We start from the raw sequence: 14,681 nt of genomic DNA on the forward strand, positions 1-14,681 counted from the left end.
CTGTACTTTGTTTTATTCAATCATGTTGGAATTTATAGTTTTTGATACTTTGCTTGTTGTTCAAGCCCCACCTGGAGAAGATGTACCTTGGAATATGTATTTAGAAGCCAAAGAAAGACTGTGTAAACAGTATATTGATTAATCTAGTGTTCTCCTTGGAAGACATAACTTTTCTAAATGTAAAAAATGTATGGATGAAACTGTTGAAGAGTATATAGCCACCTAGTGTGTATTAACATCCAGGTGTGACTTTGAGAACCATGTAGACATCTATATAAGGATCAATTTGTCTTTACCTGTTATTCTAAAAAGATGCAGGAGAGGCTTCTAAAAACCTGACACTTAATGAGACAATTGATATTGCTAGATGTATTGAGAGATCCATCATATCAACTCAAATCAAGAATAGGCAGGCATCCGGTCATAATAACGGTCAATATGATATGTCTCTTGTTACGTTTCTGATGATTCTGTAATAGCTGCTGATAGTGAGGGTGCCAGGCCAAAAAAGGGAGCCTGATATAGATGTCGTAACAGGAATCATATGGGAAACCATCCCTCTTGTCCTGCATTAGGTAGGAGATGCAATCGCATTTCCAAGGGTTGTGCAGGAGTGTTTCCTCCAATCCAGATAGTGTGGATGTGTCAGATGATTCAGAAGATGTTAAAGACTGTGTTGACAGGTTCTCCAACAGCATGCCATCTGATTTTGCTATACAGAATGTTGAAGGACCATTTTGTCAAGCCATGGTAGATGGTAAAATTATCACCATGATGGCGGACTCCGGAGCTCCTGTCACCATTTTAGCTGATTCCACATTTAAGATGTATTGGCATGACCGTGTGAATTTGACATACCCTGATATTTTTCCCAAAGCTTTTGGTAAACATAATGTGGAACTTACAGGATATTTTGTGCCGTCTATTGAATGTTTTATTAGACAGACCCACGGTAAATTCTCAAAAGATAAAGGTGAGCTGTTCCTAAAGGATACAAAGGAAAAAGGGGAGTAGGTCAGAGAAAAGGAGCCACTTAGTTCCTTATTTGGAAATGGGGCCCTCACACACCCTTGTGGGTGTCATGCTTCATCGCCGGGCTTGCTCCTCATCAGGCCGGCGCTGCAAAAACTGACAGGCACCCTGAAGAGGGCTCTTTATTGGAGATGTTTTTCCAAATCTGCGATGTGGAATGCGTAGTTGCTTTGCTGAACGATGTAAAAGCATGTGGTAGTATAATCTTGGAGAGTGAATGGGAATCAGCCATTGCTGATGATGACATATTTCAAAAAGTGTTTAACATTGCATAGGTTGGTTGGCCATTTGAGTACATCTGCAACTTGCAAAAAATTTAGGCAATTTTTCTGGAATGGACAAAATGGTATCCACTCTTAATGAAAAATGTCCTCAGTGCATTGTCTCAGACAAACATTGGGCCACATTCACCACACCTCTTCATCCTGTTCATCTTCCTTTAGATCCCTGGATTAGGGTAGCATTAGATTTGTCTGACCCTTTCTATTTGTTACATGCAAACCAAAGATTCCTAATTATTTTGGTGGATTATTTTTCTAAGTGGATATATTACGCTTTTGTGGATTCTTCCAGTACCAAGTCAGCCATTGATTTTCTGAAAACAATCTTTTTGACTAAAGGTTATCCACAAATTATCGTTAGGGACAATGGCACACACTTTGTGTCAAGAGAGATGAAAACTTTCATGACAAGCATAGATATTACCCAGTTGCTAGCGACCCTTTATAGTCCCACCTCTAATGGCCTCGTTGAGAGAGCCAACCTCATTCTCAAGGAGGGCAAACAAACAGCACTCTCTGATCACTTGAATGATACACATTTTTTAGAGGATAACATTTTGAGTTACTTGACTGCCCCCCATTCTATCACTGGTGTCTCTCCTTTCAGTAGTCTGAGAGGTAAGGAAGCAAAAACTAATCTTATTCCAGGATGGTTGCAGCTTGCTTCAGGATTTAAGTATTCAGGTGGAGATAGTTCATTAGATCAAGCAGAGAGGGCTAGGGAGGGTATCAATGAAACAGAGCAAGCAGAAAGAATGGTCTGACTGAAAACACAATGGGTATATTCACAAGAACGTGTGATAACTACCGCATGAGTAGCGTAACGCAACTTTCAATACAGCAGCCCATCGCGGTAAAATAACCCCCTGACAACGTGAAATTCACAACAAGGCGGTAACATGCGATAGTCACCAGATAACGCGTCAAATGTCCGCGATACAACCACCCCAACGGAGATAAAACCACAGACCTCAACACCAGAAAACCTGCGAGGAGCCCTTCCCTGATGAGGAAACCAGGGATAAGCAGCACGAGGGCAGCAATACTCACTCGCAATGCAGGAACAAGCACAAGAACAGCATACGGAAAATGCCACTGGGCAAAATACAGCAACAGTGGAGTACCACAGATGCACCCTGGCCAACTGCAGAGGACAACATGCACACCACAACATCCAAGCACCGTGGAAGGACAGAACCAACAGGCACACCGCATGAAAGAGACCAGTGGCAGACAAATCAGATCCGCTGGAGTGACACACCCACTGTGCAGCATACGCACAGAAGCAGAAGTGCCCCTCGACATTGCCAACATCCCGGTACAAACAGCAGCCCCTCCACAACTGAACACAGGACACACCTGTACCGGCAAATGTGCACAACCAGGCAAATCACATCTGCAACCCCAGGCATATGTAATATGACAATGCACAATTCCAAACGTCAACTTGCAATAATGTTTAATCCACACTTGCAGTGCAATTGGACATCTACTACAGTCCCATGATTGCCACGGACTGACACAATGTGATGTGCTCATGAGAAGTAGGTGTCAATGATGGAGTTCCTTCGGGCCATTCCTGCCGCAGCTGCAGTGGGATGTGGCCCACCTGCCCCATCACCATCATCATTGTTCGGTACCTCTGGTACTGGGATCCCTGGTGCCCTGGTGCGAACACAGATGTTGTGCAACACACAATATGCAATGATCATCTTGCACACGATGTCCGGGCTGTACAGGAGCTTTCCACCTGTGCAATCCAGGCACCTGAAACGTGACCTCAACAAGCCAAGTGTGTGTTCAACGATGCCCCTGGTGCGTATGTGGGCCGCATTGTACTGCCTCTGGGTGGGTGTGTTCGGGTCTCGGAGGGGTGTCATCATCCAAGGGCAGAGTGCATATCCATGATCACCTGTGACAGTACAGGGAGAAAAGAGTCAATACTTGGTTTGGCAGGATGTGATGGCAGGCCCACCAACTCAGTGACGCCTGTGCTGGCTGTGTGTGGGGTGAGCGTAAGCCAGCCCTCAGGGAGTAGCCCCAGATGACCATGGAGTGGTGTAGTCATGTATGGTAGGTGGTCGTGTAGTCTGACATGTCGAATGTGGCTTGGTCACGTGTGCATACCCACTGATGTGCTTTGTGCGTTGATGGCTGTGGGATGCGTGGTGTGTTGATTTGGCACTTACCAATGAGTAGTCCCATTCCATATGTGCCATCCTGGAAGTGCTGGTTGATGATGGACTGTCGGAAGATGAAGGAATCGTGCACACTGCCTGGGTAGTTTGCGACGACATTGGTGAAGAGTCCCCGGTGGTCCACTATTGCCTGCACATTGATGGAATGCGTGTGCTTTCTGTTGCGGTAGTGGTGTGCAGTAGCTGCAGGGGGCACAAGTGGGACATGTGTGCAGTTAATTGCCCCCAACACAGCTGGGAATCCAGCTATGGCGTAGAAGCCTTGCTTAGTCTCCAGCTGTTCCTGCGCAGTGTTGGGGAAGTCAAGGTATTGGGGTATGAAGCTGAGGATGTCGTCCAGGACAGGTGTGATGAACTTTTATAGGGCTGCCTGTGAGACCCCTCCGACTCTGGCAGTTGTTGGTTGGAAGGTACCAGAGGCCAACAGGTGCAGCACAGCCAGCAGCTTTGTCTGCAGAGGGAGCTGGTTCTCCGCTGTGTTGGGACCATCAGCCTGTGGGCGATGTGGGTCATGATGTGGAGGATGGTTGACCATTTGAGCCTGTAGTGGGCAATGACTTCCGCAGGCGTTAGGTCTGTGAGAGTGGTGCGTTTTCAGTAGGTCCGCTGTCTTACTCTACGCTGCCTCTGTGGTGGTCCGGGGAGAGGTGGGTCCGGGTCCTGGGGGTGGTGACGGTCCAGGGGGTAGTGGTGGTGGTTGTTGCGGCCCTGTCGGTGCTCGAGCTGCTTAATGAGTAGCTCCATGGCGTTGTTTGTCCTTCGTTCATTGCCTGTCGCGGGTACTTGGGCCTCCCACACAAGTGAGGCACCATTTTTAACAGGAGACCCAGGGGAACGCTGGGAGGTGGGAAATTTGAGTGAGCCCGGTGATGCCACAACTTTCCCACACAAAAATGTGTGAAAAAAGTGATTTTTTCAGCTAAAATTGAGGTTTGCAGGGGATTCTGGGTAAGGAAACGTTGGGGGATCCACGCAAGCATACCTCCCTGGAAGCCCCCGGGTGTCTAGTTTTCATAAATGTATGGGTTTGGTAGGTTTCCCTAGATGGCCGCCGAGCACGGGCCAAAAAGACAGTTGACTCCCTTACAGAACCAGATCGTTTTGACATTGTTTCTACAGCGTGAGAATTTCGGCACAATATTGCAAGGAAAATGTGACAGACATTTAGAGGTTTGCAGGACATTGTGGATAAAATAACTTTTTTCTTACCAAAACAATGCAACTACACAAAACTGCAGAACAAGCACTGTCGAAACCGGAAACAAAAGCTTTAGACTAGAATAAAAAGGAGAAAAAAACATTACTGTCAAGAAGGAAAGATCGATGGCCCAATCCTTAACAAGCAACGCAGCGAGAATCTGGAACTCCGCCTCAGCTCCGGACCACCCCCTCCCTCTTCCCAGTCCTTCAAAACTGACCTCAAAGTTCTCCTCCTGCAAAGACACTTCCAAACTTAATTCACACCCTCTCTATTGTCTGAAGGAAGTCTTTACATTATAGGAAATTCTGTTCTCCATGCCCGTAGAAGTGCCTTCCCAGTGTGTTCCTGTGTTTTGAGTGTCTGCCATTTATTGCACTTTTATACCTCTACTTGTACTTTGTACTCTTTTGTAACTTGCACACATGTCACTTTTCCTCTTGTAACGTATTGTTTGCTACCTCTTGTATTTAGTTTGCTTTTGATACATGCACAATTACCACCATTGCCTCATGTAACATAACGTTTGCTCTTGTTTTCAGAGTGTCTGCCATTTATTGCAGTATTTTACCTCATGTGACATCCATCAGAGAGCTGCGTGAATAATTACCTGGTAATCCCCTCAGCACAATGCACACACCCACCCGAAATAGGTACCCAGTGAGGTCACACCGTTCGCATCGCCCTAACCTGCTCAAGGTTCATGTGACCTCAGTGACAGTCACAGCGACTGGATCACTGTTGCTCTAGGGTGTGCTGCTTCGTAGGCCTGCCCGCAACACTGGAGATGAACTTCAGTATGGATTGTGGTGGACAGGCCTTCAAGGTTAACCCACAATTGACACCACTACAGTACACCTGCTTGTGCTAAGACATCAAGCCTTCTAAGGTCTAGTGGGGCCTTCTACGGTCTAGCATGGGAATGTGCTCCCTCAGTACAGTGGTGTGGTGGGCTGGTCATGAATGCTGAACCCGGTTCCCCAGTTCCAAATTCGACAGCTCTGGCCATAGTGCCACATCCCCACTGAACGCCATACTAGCCCACTGAGAGAAACTCCCACTGCCTTCAGCTATAACCTAATTGTGCCCGCTATCAACACTTGGATGTGGCTCAATTCAAATTATGCACTTGATAAGAGTAATACGCTGCCTAAAAAATAAAAAAAAAGCAACCACTCATAGGGAATGCAAAGCATGTGAAATGTAAGCAGAAACAACATGGTTACCTAAACGATCTCTCACTAACTATTCAGAAATCAGCGAGTGGTTTCACCTGAAAAGTTATGGACATGACTAGAGGGCCCTGAAGGGAACCGTTTCACTGTCTATTGCTTACATCCTTACAAAACATAAGCAGTATGGTATAAAAAGACCACATCCATAAACACAGAGCCATGGTGCACATTGTGTTTTCCAATTCACCCATCAACCAGGTATTGCAGTACCTCCAGGAATGGTACACTCTCCCAACCTCGAAACAACAATGCTGTTCAAAGAAAGACGAGAAAACGAAAGTAGCACTTCACTGGCAAACTCTGTAAAGTGATGCTGGTGTATTTGGATGTAAAAAACCAATCTGGCCACTTTGCAACCCCTCTGTCTTGCTTTATTTAGTTGTGTATTTATTGCCCATATAATATCTTCTAACTCTCTCCATCCTGCTGCACTTTGTAATAGTAAAGATCAGAAGAAGGGCATTACTCGGCAGAGCGTTTTTTCTTTTTTGGATCCCTTTAGCAGGGAAGCAACAGACAAAAAACACGAACGAAGCCGAGCCTTGCAGCATGGCTTCGACCTCCCCCTACATAGTGCCCCAACCCGGAAAAATCAACTATAACAATAAAATCCCCCCTCCCTAGCCCCAAAACTCACCTGCACTCTCCGACGTGCAGGAAGCAAATGGCTTCCTGCGCCTCGGAGAACAAATGGGAAACCTCCGAGGGGGTGGGGGGCGGGGGGAGGCAGGGGAAGGTCTTCCCCTGCCTTCACAATAAAAAAAAAAAAGATCGGCTACTCACGGGGGGAGCGCCGGCGCTTCCTCTGTGGGTGGGTGTCATGACGAGCTGGACTCGTCATGGGCACAGCACGACTGTGCTCCATGACAAGTCCAGCTCGTCATAGGCACAGAAGGGGTTAAGGCAAAAATTCCTCCAACCCTGCTCTATGTGATCTAATCAATCCCTGTTAAGGACTGGAGTTTTTTGGATAGGATTGAAGGTCAGATACTTCGTAAAATATGTAATTTTAACACGTTAGTCCCAACGGCAGCAATTAGACTGGAATTTGGCTTGATAAGCTCCTATGTCCAAGGTTTATCCAGGGTTTTACACTGGGGATATCAGCTAAAAAATAGCGAGCCAGATTCACTAAGAGGTTTCATGTGTCATGAAATCTTCGATATTAAGGCAGGTAATCACTTTTTTGACCGCGATTTCTCATTGGCACTGAAAACCTTTGGTATACAAGAAGAATCAGCGCTCACACTCCCACCATCAGGATTAAAATCTCTCCTGAAAACTTCAAGCGTCAAAATTCTTTTTAATAGAGGCACTAAATTTTGCAATTCTAATAAAGATGAAAACTAATAGCCAGGACAAACTCACAGAGAATTGCACAAAAATACTTATTTTGGAATTTAAAACACGGAATTCGTCATTTGTTCCTTTCCTGTTCTCTTACCTCTAAATTATTTAATAGCAAACTGGTCCCCGAATTTGAATAATGGAAATACTTGTAAGTTGTGTAAGCTGAGCATGCAGACCCTGGACCATTGTTTTGTTTGTTTGTCCAGTAGTGGCCTCAAGTCGCTATCGTTGGCTTCGGCCAATGTTTTTACAAAATTGTGTTAAAAATGTAGCATCAGCCCGAGGCTTTATCTTTTGTCCAAAAAATGAAGCAGCGTGTGTAAAACTTTTAATTTATTTTAAGGAGTTTATGAATATATTTTAAATTAACCCCCTTGTTTGTCATCCTCTTGTGAAGTATTAGTATTTTGTCCTTTATCAATTTGTCAGTCAGTCAGTCAAATAGCTTTATTTCAATAACAGGTATCATAAAAGCAAGATCATTCATACAAAACAAGATTAAAAGATACTAGTTACCGTAAAAACAGTAATAAAAATAAGCATGTGCATTCCGTCCGATTATTTTGTATATGGGATTAATAATTTATCGTAGGATTATTAACAGTAGCACACTATCCTTGAGTCGGACAGAAGATTCATTGGTACATTTTGGGAATGTTAAAAAGTAACTCAATGGTTAAAACTAGTTAAGAAAATAAAAACATGCCTCTCTTTCAGGTGTATAATGACAGTCAGAGAAACTATATTTTTTAAAACAAATACATTCATATTATGGTTTCATACCTCCCTACGCAAGAATTTGGACCTGACAAGCCAGACACAGCCAAGATACTTTGCCACACCACAGGCAAAAAGAACTCTTGAATCAGATTTCAAGATCCGCAAAGCAGCACGGTGATCCAAGATACCCAGCTGTCTACCCTGGACCATGTTTTGTTTGTCCAGTAGTGGCCTCAAGTCGCTATCGTTGGCTTCGGCCAATGTTTTTACAAAATTGTGTAATAAATGTAGCATCAGCCCGAGGCCTTATCTTTTGTCCAAAAAATGAAGCAGCGTGTGTAAAACTTTTAATTTATTTTAATGAGTTTATGAATATATTTTAAATTAACCCCTTTGTTTGTCATCCTCTTGCGAAGCATTAGTATTTTGTCCTTTATCAATTTGTATTTTGCACACTGATTGGCTGCTTTTTACTGCTATTTTGCACAATAGGGATATATTGCGTTTGTTTCCCACCATGTTCTTGTTGTGAACTTCAAAACTTAACTGAAGTCATTCCTTTTTTTGCTGCTAATTGCAAATTTGGACTTTGTTCTGCATATGAACTGGATGATACTTACTGCCCTTTGCACATTTTCAGAGATGCTCTGTTATTCCCTTCTTATTGCTGCTAATTATAAATTGATCTTTTAGTTGAAACTGCACTTTGGATTTTATTCTGTATACGATTTTAATGTTCAAAACCTACGTACTGGGATATCTGATAATATTGACTGCTCTGGTTCGTGGAATGTGCTCTGTTATGCTTTATTACTTGTAATAATATGTATGTACTTTTTTGTGGATCTCCTAGGAGTTCTAAATATTTAATAAATATTGAATTGAATTTAAAATATATGAGTTTATAAGAAGTTTATTAAGGTGGCAAAAGTTATGGTTAGCTCGTTGAACAATAACCAGAGAATGTCAGTGTTTTTTCTTGTTTCAAAGGTTATGTTGTCATAACATAATAGTCATAACTTATGACTGGCGTTGTCACCTAACAGCAATGTCCCTTTAACCTTGTCAGTGAATTTCTGGAGTTTTTTTGTATCTAAGTTAATGTTTTTTTTTTCATACCTAGCCATAATGTCAATCTAGCCATAAAGGTGTCGATTCCGATCCGTTAAAAATATTCCCCGTCCGAATCGTATCCGGATTTTTTTCCGTACGAATCGTACAAGTCCCGTACAAACTGGCAAGTACGATTTGTATGTTAAAAAATCCATACGAATCGCATTGGGAAAATTCCCCGACACGTCCTCGGGTCTGAAAAAGTGTCCGACGCGTCCCGGGACAGTTTTACGTAGGAATCGGTAAACTGAAGTCCGAGCGCGCAAGTACGATCCGTCCCGTCCGTCCGAATGCACAACCGTATGGAAAAAACACCGTACGTAGCGAACTCCCATAGCAACCATGGAGACATCCAAACATGTGCCCGCATACGTGCCGAACGCGTGTAGCGCTGGGGGTCCGCACTGTACCTACGGGGGTGGGGGTACGCTCCGTACCTACAGGGGTGGGGGTATGCTCCGTACCTACGGGGGTGGGGGTACGCTCTGTACCTACGGGGGTGGGGGTACGCACCGTACCTACGGGGTAGGGGTACGCTCCGTACCTACGGGGTGGGGGTACGCTCCGTACCTACGGGGTGGGGGTACGCTCCGTACCTACATGGGGTGGGGGTATGCTCCGTACCTACATGGGGTGGGGGTACGCTCCGTACCTACACGGGGTGGGGGTACGCACCATACCTACACGGGGTGGGGGTACGCTCCGTACCTATGGGGTGGGGGTACGCTCCGTACCTACGGGGTGGGGGTATGCTCCGTACCAACACGGGGTGGGGGTACGCTCTGTACCTACACGAGGTGGGGGTACACTCCGTACCTACACGGGGTGGGGGTACGCACCATACCTACACGGGTGGGGGTATGCTCCGTACCTACGGGGGTGGGGGTACGCACCGTACCTACAGGGGGCTGGGGGTACAGCACGTACATACGGAGGGCTGGGGGTACGGCGCGTACATACGGGGGGCTGGGGGTACGGCGCGTACAGGTGCTCCTTCTGCACGTCATCCTGATTTCCTGGCAGTTTTTGGCTGCCGTAAAATATAATCCGTGCGGACTGCCTGACTCCGTCTGGACGTCACGTCCGCGGTGTCCCGGATCGGAATTGTGGGTATGTGTTTTGTCGGTCGGTGGTTTTTGCGATTCGTACGGAAATGGTGTTTCCGTATGAATCGTACTTGCATGTTTGTAAGGTATTTTTCCCGGGTACGAGTCGGACGGAGAAAACGCTCCGTCCGACGATTCGTACCCGGTTTTTCCAGGATCGGAATCGGCCCCAATGTATTTAAGTGAAATACTTTTTTTAACGTAAATTCATATCCAATTATCCTACCTAACTGTAACATAATTTTAACCTTTGATTTCCTCCGGCAATTTTTGTTTTTTTTATGTAAAGTAAAATCTTTTTAGCATAAATACATATGTTAATGTATTTTTCTAATGAATGTTCATAATTGTGCTTTCATTTTTAGACCTAATGTCTTATTTAAATTTTTTTTATGTTTATTTTTACACAGCCCGCTTTACTTGCGTGACCACTAGAAAAATAGGGGTCTGTGTGAGCTTTTCTTCCTGTTATGGGTCCCACTGGAGTACCGTGGGATCTGTGAAATGTTTTTTAGAGTTCTTTTTGGTATGAAAGACTTCCAGAGAAACCTGAGTGTTTTTTTGTATGCAGGGATGATCGGCCCACAGGGACCGCTGCATTGCAGTACAAAAGCGAAAGTAATGCGAGCCAATGGGCTGAATCACATCTCAGCCCGCCAAGCACTGATTCGTTTATCAGTGATAAAGGGGCCCAGTGGATCCCTGTTTGGGGATCGTCTCAGTAGAACAATCCCCAACCAGGGATACACCTACTAGACACCAGGGATAGCGGGAGCGGTCCCATAGTCAAGGGCTTGTGATCCCCTGGAAAAATATAACATTTCGGTCTTATGAGGACAAATACCTCCAATCTGCCCCTGTGGTGGCAGAAAGCCAATAGGCACCAGAGATTTATTTTCTTAAATAAAAATATTGGGGTGGGCCATGACCCACCCCTAGCAGATAGAGAAAAAAATATGCCTGCCCTCCAACACCCACACAAAGCAGACGGAGCACCTTACCAGGGCAGAGTAACGCAATGCAGCAATTTGAACTGTGTTGTGTTGCTCCAGATTATTGAAGCAGCTCATATTCATGCAAAGTGGCTATGTGGGGCTTCAGAAATGAAAAATCTGTCTTGTGGTTACATGGTGCAAGAGCGACACAAAAAGCCTCATAAATAGACCCGAAGTGTTTAGCATAAAGTGTCACACTTGCAAGAATACGGTAACCAGAGAGGTCTGTACCTCTCAAAGTCTAAAGGGAATCTGCTCTGCTTCTAACTGTGAGAATCAAGTGGATCTGCAAAATCCCTTCAATTTTACATTGCATAGAAGAGGGATCTGTCCTAATACATGATGAACGGAATGACTCTTGTGACCATTACTTCTCCATGTTCTCTGCCAAGTTATTTCTGTCAGGCCTCTCTATCAGCAGTCTAATACATACAGTAACCCTTTCTCAAGCTGACAATATTCATTAAAATGCACCTGCAAAGAAAAAGAGAACATGTTGGCAAAGTAACATGCAATTCAGTTGAAGCCTGTAGTCAGGCTCATTTTAACCAAGCATTTAATATACACTTCAAATACACGATTGTACCTGCACTTTTGTGACTTGAAGAATAAATATAATTTGAAGTATAAGTGTAGAAGTGTGAATAGAGAATACATGCTTACATGTTTAAATTGAATGTTAGTGCACACATGTATAAATCTCTAATCCCTACAATGATATACGTCTAATATTACATTTAAATTTACAGCCAGGATTGTTTTTGTGAGGGAAGGGATACCTTCCTGCACTAAAGTAATCCTCTGAGTCTTTTTCCTCTTTCTATGTGAGCTGCAAAATGCAGCATGTATAGAAAGAGGAAAAACGAGGCGAAAATAACATAGTTCACATTGTTACTCCTCGCTTGGGACTTAGCATTTTGACAGGGTCTCGGGTTTACCAGTCTCAATATAGCTAGGAATGCACCTCGCATAAGAAGGTGTAGTAATTTGATGCGTTCCCAGGTTAACTAATCTTAGTAGGTCTAGGAATGTGCCAAAATCAATGGGAGGATGCGTTGAAACACCCAAGCACCACACATGGAATGACTTCCCAGGGCAAATGAAAGCAAGGCAGCGAATTGCACTGCCTTATGTTACTTCGGATCTACAATGCCATGCGGAGCCACACATGGTGGCTTTGAGTGGCTTAGTATAGCTCACTAAATCCCTTACAATCTCTTTTTTGATGCAATTGCAATACAAGAGCTACATAAATTTAAGCCCCATTTGCTCGATTGCCTTATTATATGAAGCATAATCAGAGTGGAGGATGACAGCATTCAGGTGGGCCTGATCTTTACATGACAGCCGTGAAGATCCTAGAAGCTGTGGGTGAGAAAATGAAAACTATAAATAGGAGAAAGTAGGAAGTTAACAGCTAAAAGTTGGATGATACAATTTCAATTTTACTGAAATTAAGAGATTATCCAGCTGATGAATTGTATGCATAATTATGGATTCACCATTCATGCCACATAATCCATCTACTGCCTAATAAAGGCATATTAATAGATGTACCATTACTGGTAGATCTGGGAATGCTCCAAAATGCTACGCCTTCCTAGGAGAGGAGTAACGAGGAGAAATGTCTTTATTCCACCTCGTTTGTTCCTCCTTCTATGTGTGCTGCTTTCCACAGCACACACAGAAAGAGCAGAATGCCTCAGGGGATTGTTTTTGTGCAGGAAGTTGCTCTTGGTGCAGGAGTGCTTGTGTTGGCGCTAGGCAGCGTATTGTGCACCAGTGCTCGGAAAATGCAGGAATGCGCCGTATTGGGACTTGCTGTGCTGCTTTTTGATAAATATGACTCCAAATGCTTGAGCCTGGAGTGGCAGGTTTAGAGATGAGCTTTGAGATGTAGTTGTTGAAATCAGCTATCGATCTGTAATATGGAAGAATATTGATTTGTCTCCATGGTACGGTAGGGCTAAAGATGAAAATCAAAATGCTGAATTGATTGGCGAGTCACCTATTAGGCAAACCCAAATGATTCAGGCTATCTCTCATTGTTTTTTCACCATGGAAGATTGCCAGGTCTAGAGTTGCTAATATCTCAATTACCAGACTTGCAGTGTTTACTCTCAAATTTCTACTCCACATTTTGTGAAATATTGGTGTTATGAACCAAAGAGATAATCGGGTAATTCAGGGAGTTCTGGAAGAACAGGAGAAACGAGTGGTGAACTTTAGAAATATCTTTTGGGTGGAGTATTTCTGAACAAAATGTAAGTTAGAAAGGTATGTCTCAGCTAAGATAAATGCAGAATGTAATTATGCAAAATGAAACTTTAAACACTTATGAATTTTTAATAACATCAACCTAACACGATTTTAAAAAACTAGTGGAGGTTTCTTACACAAACACAGTCAGCCCTGCACAGCCTTTGAGTAGCTGCCCTTCTTGCGGATTGATTTCCTGAGGACCTGTTTCACATCTTCATTCCTTAGACTGTAAATAATTGGATTCAGCATTGGGGCAAAAACTGTATAAAACAGAGATGCCAGCTTATCTGGCTGCTCTTTGCTTCTAGGAGGAGTCAAGTAGGTTGCAGCCCCTGTCCCGTAGAACAGGAAAATCACTATGAGGTGAGCAGAGCAGGTGGAGAAGACCTTCCTCTTGCCCTCTGTGGAAGGGATGTCCAGGATCACCCTAATAATGTGTATGTAGGAGGTGAGTATGATCACGAAGGTCGCCAATGCTGCACCTCCAGCCAGTACGAAGAACACAATCTCACTGGTCAAGGTGTCCCCACAGGCCAGCTTCTGCATAGCTGGAAATTCACAAAGGAAATTGTCAATCCTGTTGTCTCCACAAAACGGTAATTGGGAAACAAGAAAGGCATTTACAAAGGAGATCAGCGAAGCACACATCAAGGAAAGAGATACCATATTGATACATAGCTGCCTGCTCATGAGAGTTGTGTAATTTAATGGGTGGCAGATGGCGGTATAACGATCATAGCACATAACAGTCAGGAGAAAAGCATCCGAAAATGACAGCCAAAGGATAACAAATACTTGGGTAAAGCACTCATGAAAAGCAATTTTCTTCTGCTGGGTCCATAGATCCTTTAGCATTCTGGGGATTGTCACCGTGACAGAGATAATGTCAAGGAAGGAGAGGACAGACAGGAAGAAATACATAGGGGCATGGAGCTTCTTCGTGGTCGTGATGACTGTGATAACGATGAGGTTTCCAGAGATTGCCACAAAGTAGAGAAACAGAAAAACAGCAAACAGGGAGAATCGAGCATCTGAGCAGAGGGAAAACCCTATGAGGATGAATTCTTCGTCAGTGGTGCGATTCCACATTGTCCGTCTTTGACGCATGTACCTGCATCAGAAATCAACAGAGGAAGTATATAATGATCGCTGAATGTTCAATGAATACATCAACAGAGAGAATCCAAATGG

General features: G+C 44.1%; 1 protein-coding gene across 1 annotated transcript; it reads right to left on the reverse strand.

The window, feature by feature from the left end:
• Window positions 1-13,634: 13,634 nt before the first annotated feature.
• LOC146783082 (olfactory receptor 1G1-like) lies at window positions 13,635-14,579 on the reverse strand. Its single transcript, XM_085637279.1, has one exon. The coding sequence runs from the start codon at window positions 14,577-14,579 to the stop codon at window positions 13,635-13,637; it is 945 nt and encodes a 314-aa protein (XP_085493405.1).
• Between the last annotated feature and the right edge of the window lie 102 nt (window positions 14,580-14,681).

Source organism: Triturus cristatus, chromosome 12 (assembly GCF_964204655.1).
Source record: "Triturus cristatus chromosome 12, aTriCri1.1, whole genome shotgun sequence".
In the NCBI taxonomy this organism is placed as follows: domain Eukaryota; kingdom Metazoa; phylum Chordata; class Amphibia; order Caudata; family Salamandridae; genus Triturus; species Triturus cristatus.

What these genes read in the sequence shown, in the direction of transcription:
- LOC146783082 (XM_085637279.1), bottom strand. Translation starts at nt 14,579, where the DNA reads ATGTGGAATCGCACCACTGACGAAGAATTCATCCTCATAGGGTTTTCC.